At 42.8% G+C, this 22,722-nt stretch overlaps 1 protein-coding gene across 2 annotated transcripts; it reads right to left on the bottom strand.

Moving 5' to 3' along the window:
• Nucleotides 1-454: 454 nt before the first annotated feature.
• Nucleotides 455-12,362, bottom strand: MAPDA (N6-Methyl-AMP deaminase). Of its 2 annotated transcripts, none has more exons than XM_069976307.1 (10): nt 11,750-12,362; nt 8,567-8,697; nt 7,572-7,632; nt 6,661-6,745; nt 6,498-6,579; nt 5,594-5,720; nt 2,962-3,042; nt 2,398-2,524; nt 2,030-2,130; nt 455-846 (listed from the first exon to the last, which is right to left on the bottom strand). In XM_069976307.1, the coding sequence occupies exons 2-10, from the start codon at nt 8,653-8,655 to the stop codon at nt 646-648; spliced, it is 954 nt and encodes a 317-aa protein (XP_069832408.1). In that variant the 5' UTR covers nt 8,656-8,697; nt 11,750-12,362; the 3' UTR covers nt 455-645. The 2 variants fall into 2 exon arrangements, with proteins under 2 accessions (XP_069832408.1, XP_069832407.1); XM_069976306.1 differs by lacking the exon at nt 11,750-12,362 and adding an exon at nt 10,893-11,033.
• Between the last annotated feature and the right edge of the window lie 10,360 nt (nt 12,363-22,722).

Genomic DNA, 22,722 nt, shown 5'->3' with positions numbered 1-22,722 from the left:
GAGTCTGTGAGGAATGAAAGGGGGAATCTGATTGGTTGCTAGAGGCAACTGAGCCATGTTTGATAAATCTCCCCCTATGTCTTATTTTTGGAGGATGTCTTATTTCTCTCCCCCCGGCAACTAACTGGAGTAGTCATTTTCTATGGGCGTTGGACTCCTCTCTGGTAATTAGCATACAGCGTGCGCTCAGCTTCCGACAGCGATATCTCTGTCCCGGGACCGGATCCAGGAGCGGGACTTCCAGGAAAGAGTAAGTATCCAGGGCTCCACCGGTAGGTCTGGCGGGCTCTGCCCTGGCAAACCACGTAATAGGTTCCCTTTAAGGGAGGAGAAAACACTGCTCCAATGAAGACACTGTTCTGACCATAGAGGTTTTACCATATGATCCACCTGTTAGCCCCACTTGTGCTATATGGATACACAGAAAATCGCAGAAAAAGACGACAAGCTGGCTAAAAATACTTATATTTTCTCATAGAGGGAATCTGTAAAATACTTGCAGCCGCTGAGCTGTATACAATGGGATAAAAAACACTATTTATAGGTCAGTAGATGGATGCACGTTCTGTAAGGTTTAAGCTTCAAGAGTGAACTAGCTTCCAGTCCCTGAGGTTGTCGCTTATTGAGTCCCACCATCTGCGGAGATTACTGCACATGTCTGAACACCTCCGCTTTCATCTGGGTCCACTTCTCCTTCAGGTTCGATTTGATATGCTCTGGAGCAAAGATGAAATCGATGGATCGGTTGGACAATTCCCATATTTGTTGCGGGGTCAGATTAAACGTCTTGGCGGCTATTTCATACTCCAGGGAAAGATCCGTAGCGAAAACGCCTTTATCGTCAGTCTACAAAAAGAGAGAAATTCTCGTTACCAAAAACTGAGCCGCAGCATATGGAGAAACCTATATATCTGGCTGCTGCATTCTATGTAACTACTACTCAGAATCTCTGCACTCACTGAACAAACCACAACTATGAGGAAGGAACATTTGGAAGCTCCCAGTCTCTGAGCATTTTACATAGATCTGAAGAGAAGTTGTCCGAGCGAGCGGATAGACGAAGGAGGCTGCAAAGACTCAAAGGGGAATTGAGCAAGACTGGGGTTTCTTATAATTACAGATGAATCCTGCGGACAAGAACATTGTATAGGTGACATTTTGGAAATAGGTGGCCTATACTTTACTCTTTCAGTAAAGTAATATTTTCTCACGCTGCTTCAGATCTTTCCCCCAACTAACCTCTCACTGTGTCCTCTTTCCTGATATGGTTTATACCTCACACCCTCCACCACTAGTGTAGCCGTCTTTGGACCCGTTCTATTTTATCAATATCTTTATGTAGTTGAGGTCTCCAGAACTGGACACAGTATTCCACATGTGACGTCACTAGAGTGCTATACCTCTAAGCTATACAGCCCAGCATACCATTATAATTATATATATATATATATATATATATATATATATATATATACACACACATATACACACACACAGCCCAGTATACCTATATATATAGCCCAGCATAGCATTATATATACAGCCCAGCATACCATAATATATATATATATATATATATATATATATATATATATATATATATATATATATATATATACACATACACACACACACACACACACACACACAGCCCAGCATACCAGTGTGTATGTATGTATGTATATATATATAGATAGATAGATATTAATATTTTGGCGGTCTGCTACCACCACCCCTATTACACACAGAGACTGCAACAGATCGTTGCTATGCTCCTCATTTGTCTTTCGCTATATTAAAAGACAACGATCAGCCGACATTGTGCATATAGGCCGTTCACTGCCTTCTATTACACAAAGCAATTATCGGCCATAATGGCTGATAATCACTTTGTGTAATAGGGGCTTTACACTTGGGCGATGGTGTTGCCCAATACAGTAACGTTGCTTGTTACATACAGCATCTCATATAACTGTGCCTGTATACTCTTCTATATACGTTTTATTAAGTTGACAAGTAACAAACTTACACATAACACAGACGGATGATCCAGGTTGTACCAGAATCCAAAATGATGCTTGTCATAAGAGGGGACAGTCTGGCCTTTAACATTTGAGGTCAAGCAGAGTTCTAGGAGGATAGTGGGTAGGTTAGATTATGTAACACCAAGCTAGCAGCGAGTTTTATAACATGAAGCCGAAGAAAAAACTAAATGTTATATCTAAAAATACCAGAGCGGTAAGACTCCTCAAAGGGCTGGGCTCACACTACCTATTTGCAATCTGTCTTTTTCATCCCTGAAGAACGGACGCATTTGTGCGCATCCAGCCCATGGCACATAGAAGCTTACTAACTCGAGGATCAAGCACTGATGCATTTCAGAACCACACTACCTACCCATGGGTATGCCATGTTCCTTCACTACTTTAACACTTTTTGGAGAGTTACAGAGGAAAGTCCCATGTCCGATCCTATCCGGTGGAATTCCTAGAAGAAGCTCGGTCTCCTCTTCTTGACTGGGCACCTATGAAATGAAATGGCTTATAAAACAGCATCGATCACTACTGTCCCTCAGTGCAATTATAGATATAATAAGGAAAACTACACACTGGAAGTCTATATAAAGTTATATAGATTTGTAATTTACATTTATTTAAAAAGTCCTCCAGTACTTATCAGCTGCTGTATGTCTTGCAGTAAGTGGCGTTTTCTTTTCAGTCTGACACAGTGCTCTCTGCTGCCACCTCTGTCCATGTCAGGAACTGTCCAGAGCAGGAGAGGTTTTCTATGGGGATTTGCTACTGGACTTTAAACAGTTGCACACTCCCCCTTAGCCTAGCCTCCTGTAACAGGGGGTCTTTAGGCCATATGTAAGATTACAGGTTCAGAAACAGGAGTTACTACAACCACCAGTTTACGTAAATTCTTACACCACTAAACATGCACTAATATAGTCCGTACCTCGGACAAATGAAGAGCTAGTCTGAGGCCAGACCTTTTAGCTTCAGTGAGAGGATCCATGAAGTCTTTTCCATGTCCAACCTGAAAACATTAAAACACATTATCACCTTCATCATCATCATCTTCATCGTCATAGAAAACAATACAATTAACTCCAGTACTGTATATTTGCATGACCTATGGAACAGCTAATAATACTAAAAATTAAAGGGACAGAGTATTGGTTTTACAATAGATCCCCTCCACTCTTTCTACTTGCACTTGTCACGTCTATGGGGGAACAGTAAGCCTGTGCTCAAACCAGCCCATGGTCCCTACCTACTAAACGGAAGCCCCCGGCATAGCGATGGTCTCTACTCTCACTAGGTGCTGGGCCAGTCAGGGGTGAACCAACGTCATCAGTCTGTGTCTAAAGCCTATGGGTTACACACCGAGGGTCAAAACCAGGAGAGCAGAAACAAGGACAGAATCAGAACAAAAAAATAAAATACCAAAATCTGAGCCCAGGTCTCACACAATAGGTAACACCAAACAAAATTACAGTCCAAGGCGGGAGTCAAGGAGAAAGCTGGTGAATGCTGGGGAAGGGTAATGGTCCTTTTACATGGAGTAATAAATCGATCAATTTATCGTTTAACGATTTTGAAGCAACGATTTGGTTTTTAGAATAAATAGTACGAAAAAATCGTCTTTACGATTGCTTTAAAGATCGCTTAAGGTCGTCTCACACACTAGGGTGAATCTTTGAAAGACCGTTTAGAGGAAGCGATCTGCAAATTATCAGCGAGCGACCAGCGATGATTCGAGAACATGTTGAAAGACCACGATGAACGATTTTTTGCTCGTCGCTTGATCGTTAGCTGTGTTTACACAAGCCAAAAATCGCTGAAATGCGACCGTTATCGTGCAGATTTGAACGATATTGTTCCGTCTAAACGGACCATAAGATGCACCAATGCTCTCCTGATAGGCCCCAGCATCACTAGTGAGGTACATATCCCTGGTTCGGCACTAGCTGCCCATCTATCATGCCATGGTGATGGTGACCACCTCCCGCCTCCATCGCTGCAGTTGAGAAGTGATCATTGGCAAGAAGTAGAGATGAGCAAATTTACAGTAACAAAGATCAGCTGGCTTCCTTATAACTGACTGACGATCCTCCCTAGGTGCTGGGAAAAGCTGGATCCAGTCCTGAGAAAGGGTCGTAAAGTTTCTTTCTTTCCAGATAGGTCACCTCATTACAAAGTTCAGCGTCCTCATCTCTACTTTTTTTTTTTTTCATTCACAACTGGTTTTAAAATCTTCAATGATCTGACTCTTCTTTGCCTGTGTATTGTGTATGTCCCAATGCAGGAGGCAGCACTGATGGTTGTTTTCTGTACGCTATCTTGCTATATTCCAAGAACAGATGGTACAGAAGAGATAAGGCCTTTCTACTGTGACACAGGCAATGAGGTCAGGGGGGCCTCCTCAAGGTGAAGACCTCAGAAAACATTGTGATTAGGTTCTGCCGGAAGACACAACTATTTTCTACACGGCTGCTCTCATCCTCGCTGGAACAAACATCTCGGCTTTCACGCGATAAAAGAAAAAAATGCATTCTTATAAAAACGGATACTGTGCTGGATGTGTTGAAAATAGCTTCTGGTGGATCCCAATGACTTATGAGGCCCATCAAGGTCTCTATGCTACAATATTCATAGGAACATAGAAGATTGTCGGCAGAAAAAGACCTCTGGGTCCATCTAGTCTTACCCTTCTTATTATCTTAGGATAGATGTATGTTTATCCCAGGCAGGTTTACATTCTGTTATTGCAGATACACCAACCACATCTGCTGGAAGTTTGTTCCAGGTATCGACTACTTTTTCAGTAAAGTAATATTTTCTCACGTTGCTTCTGCTCTTTCCCTCAACTAACCTCTCATTGTAATATTCTTGTAATCAAAAGTGATAACCCCCATGGGAGGTCCCGAACAGGAGCAGGCACAGAGCTTCTCCAGTTTTACATGAATAAAGCTTAAAGGGGATGTACTACCATTGAGGTATATCCCCTATGTCTCAGAGATTGTTTGGAGTCCCACAGAATATAAATGGGGCAACTCATTGGAGGAGATGAATCCTTATGGTAGTACAACATCTTAAATCAGTGTATAATGAACAAAAAAAAAAAAAGTTCTCATCCTCAGGACAAATTTTTACCCTTCCCGACCTGAAGTTTTGTTTTTCACTACGTACTCATAACATTTTTACTTTTTTTTTTTTTTGTGGAACAAGTTGTACATTTTACTGCCACATTTTATTTTACCATAGGATATATTATGTACACTGTAATTATATATATATATATAGTCTGTACACAGTGCTGCCTCCTGTATTTGTCTACAGTAAGAGCCCACTATAACCTTTCTTGCTGTACTGTCGCCGTTTCTCTTTGTATGCCCATGTAACCCCTCAGACAAGCACTGCATCAGTAACCCCTTCTCCCCCACATGCCATCTATAGTACTGTACTGTATAAATCACCTGCCTAGCACTGTGGCAGCCTGTTCAATCCAGTGCACTTTCACTAGCACTATGAGGGCTATTCGCTGTGCTGTGATGTATAGGAAATATCAAGGGAACTGAACTCACGGTTGGGTCACCACTGAGGTCCAGGCCGAGCACAAGGTCACTGGTCGAGTAGAAGAACTCTTCAGCCAGTTTAACAGTTTCTTTGGCCACTGAGGGGCCACCTCTTCTATCAATTGCTAATAAGAATCTGACAAATCAGGCAAAAGAGAGAAATCAGTCAGAGGATTGAACATTCACACTTCAGCATTTTGGCAGGAAACAAAAAGTAAGAAAACTATTATTGAAAGATTTTTTTTTTACCTTTTTCTGTATTTTAGAACCGGTAATGGATACGTGTGAACCCTACCTAGAGTATATACACTGCAATCCTACTGACCAATCAGAGTGGTTTTTCCTGTGGATGAAATCTATCTTGCTCTCCTGTTCTAATTCTACTGTTAGAATAACTTCTACTGATCTCCATTAAAAGGGGCAAACATTTTTTTTTCTTTCAAATCAACTGTTTTCAGAAAGCTCTCTGCTGCCACCTCTGTCCATGTCAGGAACTGTCCAGAGCAGCAGCAAATCCCCATAGAAAACCTCTCCTGCTCTGGACAGTTCCTGACATGGACAGAGGTGGCAGCAGTGAGCACCATGTCAGATTGGAAAAAAAAACACCATTTCCTGCAGGGCATACAGCAGCTCATAAGTACTGGAAGACTGGAGATTTTTAAATAGAAGTAAATTACAAACCTATATAACTTTCTGATACCAGTTCGCTGGAGTGCCCCTTTAACTAGTATTTAAAACTGATCTGTCCACCTACACAGGATGCACTTTATGATAAAACTATATCCAGACAAAAAGTCCCATACTAAAAGAAAAACTGTTTTCTATACAATCCTTAAGTAACATGTCTTTAAGGGTTTTCTTACTGAGGACAAGTGAGAATATCCATAGGGCCTTAGAGCTCAGCGAGACCTACCTAACATCGATGTCCACCTCCTCGGCCTTACACTGCTTAATACCTTCAAGCACAGTCTCCACATATGTTCTTTTTGTCATTCCTGCAAGGAAAGTAAGTGACGCCATGAATGTGACATGCGACATGACAAAGAGAGACCCGGGTTCAGGAAAGTTGCTCGTACCTGTGGAAGACTCTCTTGGCGTACTGCGTAACTCTAGGTACTTGACACCATCTGCTGCAAACTCCTTAATAACATTCTTGGTAACCTAGGTCAGTAAGTAAAGAGATGATCTGCATTTTAGGTCTCCTAACTGTATCCATTGCCCCAGGCCACTACTGTCCATGGACCCTCTTCTCCCTAATTGAGGTGTCCCTGGAGTCAGTATCCCACCTATAAGACTATTATGACATATGCTATGGATAGGCCATAAACAGAAAGCTGTTCTGATGGTCAGATTGGGATGATACTGGTCATATGGAAGTCAACTGCGTAAAAGTATTGAAGAATGCTTATCTGGGTAACAAAACTAGTATTCTAAACAATCCCCCTTTCCAATACCCCCCTGTGTCTAATATACATGTATACCCTATCTTGCCCCCTTTCCCTGTTTTTTTCTCATTCTTATCCGCTCTGGATGTCTAAAATCCTCTACTTTGGGTCCACTATGACTTCAGCTTCTTCTTTCCCTCTCACAGGACATGTGATATTCTTTCTGGGGGCCGGGTTAGCTGTCTATTGTCTTGGTAACCCAACCCCCAGGAGACACCATCTGCATCATCTCCATGCACCTGTGCTGCTTCCATAGACTTACATGTGTTCCTAAGCCTAAGTTTCTGTAATATGAAAAGTTATAGTTGTCTTATCATGAAAGCGGATTCGCTGCTGAATTGCAGAGCACAAATTCCATTGAACTTAATGGAATTTAGCTTCGCACTATATTTTTAAGCTGAATATTCAGTGTGAACTCACCCTAACTGATAAGCCAAGCTCGCCTAGTTTTGGATGTGGCCAAAAGTCAAGAACTAATACCCAGTCTATTGTTTCATAGGTTATAATCTGAATTATGCCTAAATATAATTGTGGACATTTACCAGCAATATGTCTTCAGCTGTATCTGTAATCTGATGAATTATTCGGAACATTTCAAAACACCTAAACATAAGAAGATTAGATCAGAAGCAGAAGAGTTCCTTGTAGTAACCCATTTCTTATTGTGATAGATTCTGCAGCTGCTATATACATTGACTATATACAGTAATGAGGGAACCTCAAGCATGCTCGGTTTTGTCCAAACCCACTATACATTTGATTACCAGGGGCTGAAGTTGTTGGATGCAGCCTAAGGCTGCCCTGGAAAACATGGATGCAGCCCTGGGCTGTATCCATGTTTTCCAGGACTTCTTAGGGCTGCATCCAACTTCTTCAGCCCCTGGTAATCAAATGTATAGTGTTTAGACTAGAAATGAGCAGATTTACAGTAGGAATGTAGTGAAGCGCTTCTTTCCTATCTGTATTCCGCTCATCGGCTCGGAGAAATGTCCCAGGACTGGATCCATCTTTTCTCAGCACCCGGGGAGGAGTAGCATGGAGCGGGGCAGACTTTATAGCCTGCAGTCCAATGAGCGGAATACAGACAGGAATGAAGAGCTTCGCTATATTCCTACTGTTTATTCGCTCATCTCTAGTCTGAACTAAGCCAAGCGTGCTCAAGGGTTGCTCACATAGAAGCTGCAGAAGCGGATAAACATTTAAAAAAACTAAAATCTTAGAATTTATTTTTCATCCTAAAACATAGTACACTGGTATAATAATCAATGTTCTCGTAGGTGTCCACGGCCTGTTAGAGACTCTGGGGGAGATTTATCGAACATGGTGTAAAGTAGAATTGGCTTAGTCGCCCCTAGCAACCAATCAGATTCCACCTTTCATTATGCAAAGCGTCTGTGAGGAATGAAAGGTGGAATCTGATTGGTTGCTAGGGGCGACTGAGCCAGTTCTACTTTACACCATGTTTGATAAATCCCCCCCCCCCCAATTATTCATCAATCAGGTAAGAAGATAGTCAGTCACGGGAAAAGATACTCACTCTTCTAGAGTCCTTTTCTGGCCTTTGTCTATCATGGTCATTCCATTCTGAATGTGAAGATGAGGTTTCTGGGCCATGAGCTCTTTCATGGTGGCAGAACTGATCGAGCCATTCAAGTGGGCATGAAGCTCCTTCAAGAGATAAGCCGGTGAGATTGGTGATAGTATACAATGAAACATTGGGGGAGATTTATCAAAAAGTGATACTGGCTCAGTTGCCCCTAGCAACCAATCAGATTCCACCTTTCATTTTGCAAAGAATCTGTGAGGAATGAAAGGTGGAATCTGATTGGTTGCTAGGGGCAACTGAGCCAGTTTTACTTTACACCATGTCTGATGAATCTCCCCCTACGGGGGGATTTATTGTAAAGTAGGCCTGGCCCAGTTGCCCCTAGCAACCAATCAGATTCCACCTTTCATTCCTCACAGACTCTTTGGAAAATGAAAGGTGGAATCTGATTGGTTGCTAGGGGCAACTGAGCCAGTGTCACTTTACACCATGTTTGATAAATCTCCCCCATTGAGTATACACATCCTCACACATACGGGGATAGTTACGACAACATAGGGTATAGAGAGTATACTGTTAAACATGTAAGCATTAGATTGCATACACTGATCTATGCTATGCCATAGCATAGATCAGTGTTATTGGCGATCTGGACAGAGTCTGCCTGAGAGCAGACTCTATGCACTGGTGGAGAATCCGACAGGACGGAGGTAAGTGACATACCCCCACCGATCGGGACCCCCGCAGGTCCCAATCAGTCAGTGACAGGTGCTTAACAAACATTACCAGAAACATTCACACAAAGCCTATGGCCGGCCTCCGTTATCAGACAGCGCACTCATGTTATCTGCAAGACATCTGCAAGGAGACCTTGGGACATGGATGAAGAGCTCTCCTTACATTACCCTGCACCATCTACAGAATGGTGGAGCTGGGGTCATAGGAGGATTACAGACAGATATACGTTCTATATTTACATTCATAGAAACACGGCCAACAGCCACATCTATGGATGCATGGTTTGTATACAGTAGCTATGTATGCTGGGCTTCCAGACACATAGTATAAGCCAGCCACATCTATAGATGCACGGTTTGTATATGGTAGCTATGTATGCTGGGCTTCCAGACACATAGTATAAGCCAGCCACATCTATGGATGCACGGTTTGTATACAGTAGCTATGTATGCTGGGCTTCCAGACACATAGTATAAGCCAGCCACATCTATAGATGCATGGTTTGTATATGGTAGCTATGTATGCTGGGCTTCCAGACACATAGTATAAGCCAGCCACAAGGTAAGATACACACTGCATCAGCTCATAGATGGGTGCAATAGAATGAGCCACGCTGTAAACGTAATGGAGACCTCAACAGCATCCATTATAAGTCAGCGAAGACCATCAGCCGCCATTCATATCGAGGTGCCATGGATCCTACACAGCATTATGGCCTCTATTATTAACTAAAGCAATATAATAAAGCAATATAATCTAATGATTGCATAATTTTCAGTAAAATAAAAGTGTAAAAAAAAAAAAAAAAGTGTAATAAAAGTTTATTAAAAAAAAAAAAAAAACACCCCTACCAATAAAGGCCCATTATAAAAAGATAAAATAAACATATTACATATTGTAGCGTGCAAAATTTTCCAATTAAAATATTACATTATTGTTACCGCGCGGTGAACTGCGTAAACCAAGATTGCAGATTTTTTAAAAAATGATATATCAGGAAAAAAAAATAATAAAAAGCAATCAAAAAATACAATGTATTAATAAAAAACTAGAGATCATGGAGCAAAAAAATGACACCCCAACCAGCCCTGTAGGTGGAAAAATAAAAGCGCTTTGGCTCTTAGAAGGCGGGGAGAAACAGTACATTAATTTAACCCGGACATCAGGGCACCAATGATCTCGGTGATGAAGGGGTTAAAGAAATCGATGACAACTTATCCCCTGCTCCACCTGTCTGCCTTTTAAGTTAGGTCCTTGTAAGATGCCCTATGCTTACAGGTAACTGAGCCTGCTGGGAGTTGTAGTTCTGCATCAACTTGAGAGCCCTATACTGGGGGAGTCAGTCGATGTGGCTGTATTCCCATCACTGTGATGGCTGCAGTATACAGCATCTCTAAGCAGCTGAATGCTCTATAGGAAGTTATGTTTTTATCTGCTAGGTGTGAATCCATCCCATTAACCTCCTGGCTATTCTTAGTACAGGAGATCAGGCTACAATCCCCTAATACCTCCAGCACGGCAGTACGGTGTATATATGGTGTATACGCCCCTGCCTCCTAGCTAATAAGCTGGGTCTCACCACTTTGGGCAGCTGGGTGTAGAAGTGTCGTACCGCCTCCCCGGACATAGTGCCTCCTCTCCTTCCTCCTGCGTAGTGCTGGAGCAGACACCGGCTTCCTCCTTATAGAGCTCATACAGAAGAGACTATGACTGGGGACGGCCTCCTCCTCCTCCCCCTGTCACCTTCTATCTGGGGACAGGTCCAGTGCCCCCTGCTGCCCACAGGAGGGCATTGCCAGTACAGCTGATAACAGCGATCATACAGATTGCATATACCATCATTATCCCATACTACACAGTCCTTGCTTTATACAGCTCAGTCACTGTAGTACAGCAGCTGAGGGAAGCGTTACAGTGCCCCCCCCATAACCCCCCACATCTACAACCAGCATTGCAGAGGGCCATGGATTTCATACAGCTTCCATCTCCTATTGAAAACAATGGGTGCAAGGTTTTTATAAAGGAGAAGTCCGCCCAAAAATTATTTTCCCCCATGCCCTCCCCACATTAAGGTGCGTTTACACGTAACGATTATCGTGTGAATTTGGACGATAACGAATTCAAACGATAATCATACGTGTAAACGCAGCGAACGATCAAACGACAAATCGTTCATTTTGATCTTTCAACATGTTCTCAAATTGTTGTTCGTAAAAAATTCGCAAATCGTTCCGTGTAACCAATGTGTGAGATAGGCTTAAGCGATCGCAAAATGACTTTTCCGTACGATATATCGTACTGATACGATTGTTATGAAAAAATAAAATCGTTACTCCAACATCGTTAATCGTACGATCGGGCCAATTATCGTTTCGTGTAAACGCACCTCAAGAAGTTATATACAATATACACTCCTTTCTGATTGTAGCCCCTTACCAGACTTTTCCTTGTCTTTAAGTTGCTTACTTCCTTTTTTTCAGGTGACGTCACAACAAGTGCAGGGTACTGAGCGCCATCTTGGATTGTGACAGCTGATTTCCAATGCGATCTCCTATGGAATCAGCTGAAGAATGCCCCGCACTACAAGCCCCAGCCAGCCACTCTGCAGCCTGTGTCAGCCATCCTTGTCAGCATGCAGGGATGGCAGCTGGACTGTACAGCGCTACTTTCTTTGCTGCTACTACATGGATGGGGGTCTTGGAGATGAAGGGGTCAGGGGCTGCAGGCAAGTACCCCCGCCCCTGTCTACATTACTTGCCTAGAAGCAGCTGCTGGAGCTGGGACCATGGCTGTAGCAGGAGCAGACCAGGCTGGCTGGAACTTGTAGTGCGGGGCATACTTCATCTGATTTCCCATGCAATCTCCTATGTAATCACCTGAAGTACACCCAGCACTACAAGTTCCAGCCAGCCACTCTGCACCCGGGCTGCTCCTGCTACAGCCATGGTGAAAAGCTGCAGATCCCTCTCTGGTCTGCTGTATACAGGAGTCTGTATGGATTCACATGTGCTGTATATAGGACGACTCCTGACTGCAGCAGCTTCGGTATTCCTTCCCTATACACAGCTTATGGTCTTGTATGGGAGGAGGGGGAGGGGCTGCTGGAAAGTGTAGTAGCTGTGCTGAGCCTGTGTTCAGGCTAAACAGGAAGTGAAGAGGAGCACCATGCTGGTGAACACAGCGTCTGTGAATGTGAAAAAGGGCAGTTCTGGTGGGATAGCTACATAGGGATATAGTAAGCAAGTGGCCAGACTTCTCTTTAGGGTACAAACCCACACACCGTATACACAGCAGATTTGAAGCAGATTTGGTGGTGCAGATTTGATGCTGTGTTCAGTTATTTAGATCTAATCTGATGCGTATTTGTTGCGTATTTGCTGCATTTCGCAGCAGTAAATAAGCTGTGTATACGGTGTGTGGGTTTGTACCCTTAGGGTATAAACCCACACACCGTATACGCAGCAGAAGTGATGGTGAAGTTTTGATGCTGTTTTCAGCTATTTAGATCTAATCTGCTGCGTATCGCAGCAGTAAATACGCTGCGTATACGGTGTGTGTGTGTGTTTGTACCCTTAAACCAATTAACGACCAAGGGCGTAAATGTACACCCTGGCGTCTTTAAGGGTGTTCAGAGGGGGTCTGTGCAGTGACCCCGCTTTGAACCACTGCGATCCCGGTCCGATCGCCGTGGCCGCTAATTAACCTTTTAAATGCAGCTGTCAAAGTTAACAGCTGCATTTAAAAGGCTCCTTTTCCCCATTTAGGGTATAAACCCACACACCGTATATGCAGCGTATTTACTGCTGCGATACGCAGCAAACTCGCAGCAAAATCGCAGCAAAATCGCAGCAGATTAGATCTAAATAACTGAACACAGCATCAAATCTGTACCAACAAATCTGCTGCGTATTTGTTGCATATCTGCTGCATATACGGCGTGTGGGTTTATACCCTTAAGGTGGCATAGTGGGGTGATCGCGTTGGAGCGATCCCCACATCTCTACCGAGCCAGGGTCTGCACCGTAATGGTGCTGATCCCGGCTCGGCATTCTAATGCTCTTGGCTGCAGCAGCTGAGAGCAATAGAACACTAATCTCAATGAGAGATCAGAGCAGTGATACTAGAAGTCCCCCAAGGGGAATAACCCTAACCCCAGGGAGACTTCTAGTACGTGTGAGTAGAAAAAAAAAAAAGCAAATAATTATTAATTAAAAAAAAAAAACTCCCCTTATAAAAGTCTGAATCACCCTTTTCCCATTTTATAAATAAAAATAAACATGTTTGCTATCGCCGTGTGCGTATTCGCCCAAATTGTTAATTTATTTCCTTCCTAATCTCGCGCGGTAAGGCTAGGTTCACACTGCGTTTTCAGCATCCGTTTTTTGCAAAAAAACGCATGAAAAACGGATTGCAAAAAACGGATTAATTTGTGTGCATCCGTTTTTCCATTGACTTCCATTATAAAAAAAACGGATCCGTTTTTTTTTGGCGGACCAAAAAAAACGTTGCTGACCCTATTTTTCTGGACGTTAAAAAAAACGGATCCGTTAAACGGATGCTGAAAACGCAGTGTGAACCTAGCCTAAGCAGAAAAGAAATCCAAAGTGCAAAATTGCGCATTTTTCATCGCTCCAAAGCGATCAAAAAGTCATATATGCGCAAACAAGGTACCGATAGAAATACACATCATGGCGCAAAAAATGACACCTGACACAGCCCCATAGACCAAAGGATAAAGGCGCTATAAGCCTGGGAATGGAGCGGTTTTAAAAGCCATCAAATAAAATAAAAGCTAGTTGCATATCATTGTAATTGTACTAACTTGAGGAACATGCAAATCAAGTCAGTTTTACCCTAGGGCGAACAGCGTAAACACGAACCCCCCCCCCCAAATAAAAATAATTGTGTGGGGTTTTTTTTCAATTTCACCACACATTGAATTTTTTCTGCTTTTGCAGTGTACTTTATAAAAATTCAGCCTGTCATTGCAAAGTACAATTAGTGGCACAAAAAATAAGGGCTCATGTGGGTCTCTAGGTGAAAAAATGCAAGTGCTATGGCCTTTTATGCACAAGGAGGGAAAAACTAAAGCGCAGAAATGGAAATTGGCCCAGTCCTTAAAGGGTTAAAATTAGAAGCCAGCACAGTTTTTATGTCAAAAACGATGCAGGTTTTGCAGTGTAAAGATACCCTAAACCATACCAACCAATGCCAATGATACTGGCAAGCCTGTAGCCCATTGCTGAATGCACGCAGGAATGGTTTCAGAGCCATGGAGGACACAGCCTTCTGCAATTTACAAACCGGACATTTTATATCCCCCCCATGTAAATCAAGTTTAACAAAAAACTCATTAAAACTGACATCTGTAAAAGCCACCCAAAATACTGTGTGATTAGAGTCTCAGTACAACCAAGTGTATTGGCCAGTAGCACCCAAAGTGCCCCTATAGAGAATGTCCGAGTACAAATGCCCCCACATCAGAGATCCACAAAGAAGACATGCAGAATACATCATTACAGGCTTTGGTGCCAGGGTAGTGTTTTGCACAATGTGTGAACTGAACCTCCTCCGTCTATTGGTATACGACTAAAGGTAAATTCCAGAATTTCTATAGAGTATAAGGGTACTATTACACAGAACGATAATCAGCCGAATCGGCCCGATTCGGCCGATTATCGTTCCGTGTACTAAAGACAACGATCAGCCGATGATCGTCATAAGTTCAGACCTATAATCGTTGGGCGCCGACCGTGCACTGCTACGTGTAATAGCGGTACGCTGACGATTAGCAAAGAAGAATACGTACCTAATCCATGGTCCAGGGTTCCTCTTCCTCAGAGCTTCTTACCGGGTCCTGTGCGCTCCGGCTTCTCAGCGGCCTGTGTCAGCTGACAGGCCCCTCGGCCAATCACAGGCCGGAACCACCGCAGCCAGTCATTGGCCGAGCGGCCTGTCAGCAGAGACAAGCCGCTGTGAAGCTGAAGTGCGCGGACTCGGGGAGAAGTTAAGAAGAGGAACCCTGGACCATGGATTAGGTATGTATAGTTTAAACAAAGGCTGCAAGGACATCGGTAACGATGTCCCTGCAGCCCTTGTTTAACAATTATCGGGCCGTGTAATAGGCCAAGTAAACGAGCACGATTCACTTTTATTTTAATATGTATTTTTCAATTTTTTTTGCTTTTGTTTTTCACCATTTGTAGTATACATATTTTTTGATAATGTAAATTTTATTAATGTTAGGATGTGCTGCTTTGCACTTTATATAGGTTTAAATATACAAATATTTGTGTGGGGTAATTTTTCGAACTTGCACAATGCATTTGATTTTTTTATATATTAAACATATTATATTGAACTGTAAAAGCTGTAGTGCTGACACCTGCTGGAGACAGTTATACTCAGCCAATCGCGGCTGATGACGCGGCAGAGGGGGGACGGCCTCCTGAAGATGTCATCATTGTCACAAGATGGCGGCCGGGGGTCGACACGAATGCGGTGAGTATAATGCACCACACTTCCGGGTCTAGCGTGGGTGGGGGGAACACAGGGAAGAGGGCCATTCACATACATAACATACATTACAAAGTTGTATAACTTTGTAATGTGTGTTATTTTGTGAATAAATGTTTAGCGCCGCACTACCCCTTTAAACTGTGTTTTAGTTGAACAGTGAATGATGCTGACACCTGCTGGAGATAGCAAGAATTACATCTCCTATTCTTTACAATGAATTCATTTTCTAGTATTGGAGCGAAGCCGTCACATGGAATTGCATGGATTTTATGTAGGCCTCTAATGGTCACTAATGGTCCTTTTACACGGAACGATTATCGTTCATTTTTGCACGATAGGATCGCATTGGAGCGATAATCGTTCCTTGTAAACGCTGCGAACGATCAAGCGACGAGCGAGAAATCGTTCATTTTGATCTTTCAACATGTTCTCAAAAAATTCGCAGATCGTTCAGTGTAAACATTCTTTCAACGATTTCACATAGGCTTAAGCGATCGCAAAACGATTATTCCGTACGATGTATCGTTCCGTCTAAACGCTGATCGTTATAAAAAAAACTTTGTTCATTCAAAATCGTTAATCGTGTAAAAGTACCATAAGACTGCCATTTTAAAAAGGTTTGTTATACTGATATATAGTTACCTGGTGTATTGCTGTATATATGAGCAAACACCTGTTTTACTAACAGTTCAATATATGTTTTCCCCATGTTAGAACCATTGAAACAGTAATTGTTGTTTTCTTCCTGGCCACCAGATGGGGCTATACATACTCTTAATGCACCACATGTATTTAATTTATTATACTGGACCTGTAAAATTCGCTTTATGTATTTTCAAATTGACTGTTTATATACCTCACCGGCTCATAGCCCTCCGCTTAGTACATCTTTGTGGTAGTCTCCTGACAATTTTAATATATTTTGTGTGTATAAATAAAGATTCATAAGTTTGATGGAATTTGAGGGAATTATATTTGAGTTGTGTAATAATTTTTGGGAATTTATTAAAGGGGTAGTGTGGCGCTAAGAAATTATTTACAAAATAACACACATTACAAAGTCATACAACTTTGTAATGTGTGTTATGTATGTGAATCGCCCCCTTCCCCGTGTCCCACCACTCCCACTTGTGTACCATACATACGCGTCATCAGCTGCTCAGCCGCAATTGGCTGAGCACAATTATGCTCAGCCAATAACATGGCAGAGGGGGGTCAGCATCAGGGACGGCTGGAGCGATTCGGCCGGCCTCCCGAAGATTACGTTGTTGACAAAGGGAAGGGGGACGACACGCGTCAGGTATGTATGGTACACTACACTTCCGGCTCCACGTACGGGGGTGGGGGAACACGGGGAAGGGGGCGATTCATATACATAACATACATTACAAAGTTATATAACTTTTTAATGTGTGCTATTTAGTAAATAATTTCTTTGTGCCGCACTACCCCTTTAAGGAAAAAAGTGTACTTTGTAAATGGTACAGAAAAAAAAAAAAGTCTATTATAAGACTAAAACAAGGATACAGCACAACATCTTTCCAGGCCGGACTGGCTTCTTCATCAGGTACACCTGATGAAGAAGCCGATCCAGCTAGGAAACGCGTTGTGCTATGTCCTTGTTTTAATATACTTTTTTTTTTTTTTTTAAGTTTTTGTTTTTAACCCTTTAAGGACATGGCCCATTTTCGTTTTTACGTTTTCGGTTTTTCCTCCTTGTGTTTAAAAGGTCATAGCACTTGCATTTTTCCACCTAGAAACCCACATGACCCCTTATTTCTTGCGTCACTAATTGTACTTTGCAATTACAGGCTGAATTTTTGCATAAAGTACACTGCGAAACCAGAAAAAAATTCAAAGTGTGGTGAAATTGAAAAAAAAAACGCATTTCTTTTATTTGGGGGAAATGTGTTTTTACGCCATTCGCCCTGGGGTAAAACTGACTTGTTATGCATGTTCCTCAAGTCGTTACGATTAAAACGATATATAACATGTATAACTTATATTGTATCTGATGGCCTGTAAAAAATTCAAACCGTTGTTAACCAATATACATTCCTTAAAATCGCTCCATTCCCAGGCTTATAGCGCTTTTATCCTTTGGTCTATGGGGCTGTGCGAGGTGTCATTTTTTGCGCCATGATGTGATCTTTCTATCGGTACCTTGATTGCGCATATACGACTTTTTGATCGCTTTTTATTACATTTTTTCTGGATTTGATGCGACCAAAAATGCGCAATTTTGCACTTTGGGATTTTTTTGCGCTGACGCCGTTTACCGTACGAGATCAGGAATGTGATTAATTAATAGTTCGGGCGATTACGCACGCGGCGATACCAAACATGTTTATTTATTTATTTATTTGTTTACTTTTATTTAAAACCTGGGGAAAGGGGGGTGATTCAGACTTTTATTAGGGGAGGGGGATTTTTACTATTAACAACACGTTTTTTTTTTTTTTTTACACATATACTAGAAGCCCCCCTGGGGGACTTCTAGTATATACACTTTGATCTCTCATAGAGATCTCTGCAGCATAGATATGCTGCAGAGATCCATGAGATCGGCACTCGTTTGCTTTCGGCTGCTGCAGCCGGAAACAAACGAGTGCCGAGCCGAGGACGGCGCCATCTTGGACGCGTCCCCGGCCGGCATCAGTAACGGAGATCGCTCCTCCGGGACAAGGTCCCGGAGGAGCGATCTCCCCCACTAGACACCAGGGAAACGTTGCCTCCGGTAATCGGAGGCAGCTGTCAACTTTGACAGCTGCCTCCGATTAGCTAATTAGCGGGCACGGCGATCGGACCGTGCCCGCTAATAGCGGCGGTCCCGGGCTACACGCGGCACCCGGGATCGCGGCACTTCAAAGCGGGGCCGCCGCGCGGCCCCGCTTTGAAGTGCTAATGAGGACATAGGACGTACCGGTACGTCCTATGTCCTTAAGAGGTTAATAAGCTATATATTCAAACATTCTATTGGAGTTGGCTGCGCCTGTTGAACGTGTCTTTTTTGAGGAGTGGAGGTCTGTTTTCCCGGGTGTGGGTATACGGGAAAGGCTGCGCATCAGTGTTTTTCCCTCATATGATTGGAGGGTTGGTACTCAGTCTTGCACAACCACATCAGGTGAGGGAATCCACTGTTAAACTCCACTACTTGACCCACCTCTGTTTGTTAATCCTGGGAAAGCTGGGTGACCGCCATTATCCTGACTACTATACAATTGCCGATTAATACTTAATGGGGTATAAACCTCATGATCTCATTGATTACATATAATTCATGGACACCAGGTTAAACAATACTCAGCTCATCCATGTAAAGTGCAAGTGGCAAATATAACTGTGAGGGTCAGTGCAGTATTCCTTGCCTCATCACAGCATCACACTGACCACAGAAGAGCAAATTCATACTTCCCCACAATAACAGTGCCCCTCAGCCTCACCCTCCAACACATTTCCTTTCTCAAGGAGTGGTGAAGTTGGGAGGGAGACAGGAGAGGCTATATATGACAAGCCTTCCATGTTTGGCCGACTGTAGTGTGCAGCAGCTCCTCACCTTCACAGCGCGACTAATCATCCACCCGTGGGAAGTGCAGGGGGTGGGGCTTACCGGGACATACCCGGTGCATTAACTTTTCAGGTGATGAGGGAAGGCAGCGGCCGGTACCACTCCCAGGGTGTCCAGTGGCCCTGCATCTCGGGGGAAGCGAGTGCCGGGGGGCCCCGGCACGTGCCCGAGTAAGTCGGGTGCTGACACCGGCCCTGCACGGAGGGCTGACTTCTCTGTGTTTTCGATTTAGGTTTATGACACTGATAGTGGAAGAGGCAGAGTTAAAATTAAAAAATGGAAATAGAAGGGATGAAAACCTCTTTTAGTCCAGTCTTCAGAGAATCAGGACTTTGATACATTTACGTTATAAAATAAATTATAATGTTGCCCAGTTCGAAGAGCCTAGAATTGTTATGAAACAAAAGAAACTGGCAACAAGACACTTATTGTCTTGGTTACGAGATGCGATTATGCAACTGTTTGTGAATGGAAAATGTCCCAATTTTCTGCAACTGTTGATGTGAGAAATGTGACAGGCAGATCCCCTGGCCCTTATCCCCCTCTTTTTTTTATTAATGTTTTATTTTTTGTTTTTATCTTTACATGTACCCCTTTCCCCTTTTTCTTTTCATTCATTCTACAACCCCTGGTAAAAAGTATGGAATCACCAGTCTTGGATGAGCACTCATTCAGACATTTCATGCTGTAAAACAAACTCAAACAACATCATACAATATTAAAGTCATTCCAAAGTGCAACTTGTTGGCTTTCAGGAACACTCAAAGAAATGAAGAAAAAACATTGTGGAAGTTAGTGAATGACACTTTTATTGACCAAGCACAGGAAAATAAATATGGAATCACTCAATTCTGAGGAAAAAAGTGTGGAATCACTCAAATTGGAGGTAGACAAAAAGGACACACCCAGTCTATTTCCTTTCCCTAAATGGACACCTGCCCCAGATTAGATGTGCCCGTTAGTCTGCAGTTAAAAACACCTGCAGTCATGACACCTTGGAGGGCTGCTGGACGAAGTGGAGTGGCGAGAACCATGGCTCCAACAAAAGAAAGGATTGTGAAACTTCTTGAAGAAGGTAACCCTTCACGCATGGTTGCTAAAGATGTGGGCTGTTCACAGTCAGCTGTATCCAAGATATGGACCAAACACAAACAGCATGGAATGGTTGTTAAAGCCAAGCGTACTGGTAGACCAAGAAAGACATCAAAGCGTCAAGACAAACAACTTAAGGCCATTTGTCTTGAAAACCGAAAAAGTACAACTAAACAGATGAAGCACAAATGGGAGGAAGCTGGAGTCAATGTATGTGACCGAACCGTAAGAAATCACCTAAAGGAGATGGGATTTCTATACAGGAAAGCTAAACGAAAACCAGCATTGACACCTAAACATAAAAAAACAAGACTCCAATGGGCTAAGGAGAGGCAATCATGGACTGTGGATGACTGGATGAAAGTTGTCTTCAGTGATGAGTCAAGAATCTGCATTGGACAAGGTGATGATGCTGGAACTTTTGTTTGGTGCCGTTCCAGTGAGATTTATGAAGAGGCCTGCCTGAAGAAAACAACCAAATTTCCACAGTCCTTGATGATATGGGGCTGCATGTCAGGCAAAGGCACTGGGGAGATGACTGTGGTTAATTCTTCCATCAATGCACAAGTTTACATTGACATTTTGGACAGTTTTCTCATCCCTTCAATTGAACAGATGTTTGGAGATGATGAAATAATTTTCCAAGATGACAATGCATCGTGCCATAGGGCAAAAACAGTGAAGGCATTCCTTGAAGAAAGACACATTCAGTCGATGTCATGGCCTGCAAATAGTCCAGATCTCAACCCAATTGAAAACCTGTGATGGAGATTGAAAAAAATGGTCCACAAGAAGGCTCCAACCTGCAAAGCTGATCTGGCCACTGCTATCAAAGAGAGTTGGCACCAAATTGATGCAGAATACTGTTTGTCACTCATCAAGTCCATGCCTCAAAGACTGAAAGCTGTTATAAAAGCCAAAGGTGGTGCAACTAAATACTAGTGATGTATTTTGAATGGTCTTTTGTTTATGTTTTTTTCATGATTCCACACTTTTTTCCTCAGAATTGAGGGATTCCATATTTATTTCCCTGTGCTTGGTCAATAAAAGTGTCATTCACTAACTTCCACAATGTTTTCTCTTCATTTCTTTGAGTGTTCCTGAAAGCCAACAAGTTGCACTTTAAAATTACCTTAATATTGTATCATGTTTTTGATCTGAGTTTGTTTTACAGCATGAAAAGTCTGAATGAGTGCTCATCCAAGACTGGTGATTCCATACTTTTTACCAGGGGTTGTATCTTATCTTCTATCGGGTCCTGCATTTGGCCCATTTGAATGACTTGGATTACCAGTATGATGAGTTATATGTAATATCTGTACTTTTGTGACATCACATAGTAAAGTTGAACAATATTAAAACTATGATGTGAAAATCATACTGTTTTGTAAGCATTTGAGATGAAAAATATTTCAAAAAACAGATAAAGAAGAGCTCGAACCAGCAAGAGAACATTGAGTGATTGTTTCTTCCACAGATGTGGATTGCCCTCCACTGGATCAAATGATACACCAAGTCTTTTTTCTTACACTGAAGAGGAGGCACGAAGGATCGTGGATAGGCCCATCACAGACGGGAGATTCTTGAACGCATCGGCTGCAGCCGTGACCAAACGCAAATGGGAGTCAGAACTTGAGACTGACATCAATAGATCTGCATCAATCAACTCTGATAGAATTCTACAGTCAAGCGAATCCCCAGAGGACTACTACAACCACATCTAAGGCCCCGTTCCCACTGAGGAAAGGTAGCGGAATTCCGCAACAGAATTGTCCACCGCGGAATGCCGTTAGCCTCCCGCTCATAATGGGAGTCTATGGGAGGTGCGCGCTCCTGCCCTGTCCGCGCTGAAGAATGAACATGTTCATTCTTCAGCGCGTACAGAGCAGGAGCGCGCGCCTCCCATAGACTCCCATTATGAGCGGGAGGCTAACGGCATTCCGCGGCGGACAATTCCGTCGCGGAATTCCGCTACCTTTCCTTAGTGGGAACGGGGCCTTAGACTCACGCTATTCCTGAACAACCACCTATTTAAGGCCAAATTTGAAGCAATTATGAACAAATATTGTTTTGATCTCATTTTGCTAAATTTGGAGTTTCTTGAACGAATATAGAAAGACTGGAAAATAAATTACACACACTCATGAACAGCACAGAAGGTAATGATTTAAAAACACACATTGATTCTAACATTGAACAAAACAGACATAGGCACCAAGAGATCCAAGTG

Source organism: Dendropsophus ebraccatus, chromosome 7 (assembly GCF_027789765.1).
Source record: "Dendropsophus ebraccatus isolate aDenEbr1 chromosome 7, aDenEbr1.pat, whole genome shotgun sequence".
In the NCBI taxonomy this organism is placed as follows: Eukaryota; Metazoa; Chordata; class Amphibia; order Anura; family Hylidae; genus Dendropsophus; species Dendropsophus ebraccatus.
This window is presented reverse-complemented; position numbering and strand designations above follow the sequence as displayed.

What these genes read in the sequence shown, in the direction of transcription:
- MAPDA (XM_069976306.1), bottom strand. Translation starts at nt 10,940, where the DNA reads ATGTCCGGGGAGGCGGTACGACACTTCTACACCCAGCTGCCCAAAGTG. An exon ending in GCCAAGAGAGTCTTCCACAG is followed by an intron (nt 6,580 to 6,660) that starts GTACGAGCAACT and finishes CTTTCCTTGCAG; the next exon opens with GAATGACAAAAAGAACATAT. An exon ending in TAGCTCTTCATTTGTCCGAG is followed by an intron (nt 2,525 to 2,961) that starts GTACGGACTATA and finishes TTCATTTCATAG; the next exon opens with GTGCCCAGTCAAGAAGAGGA.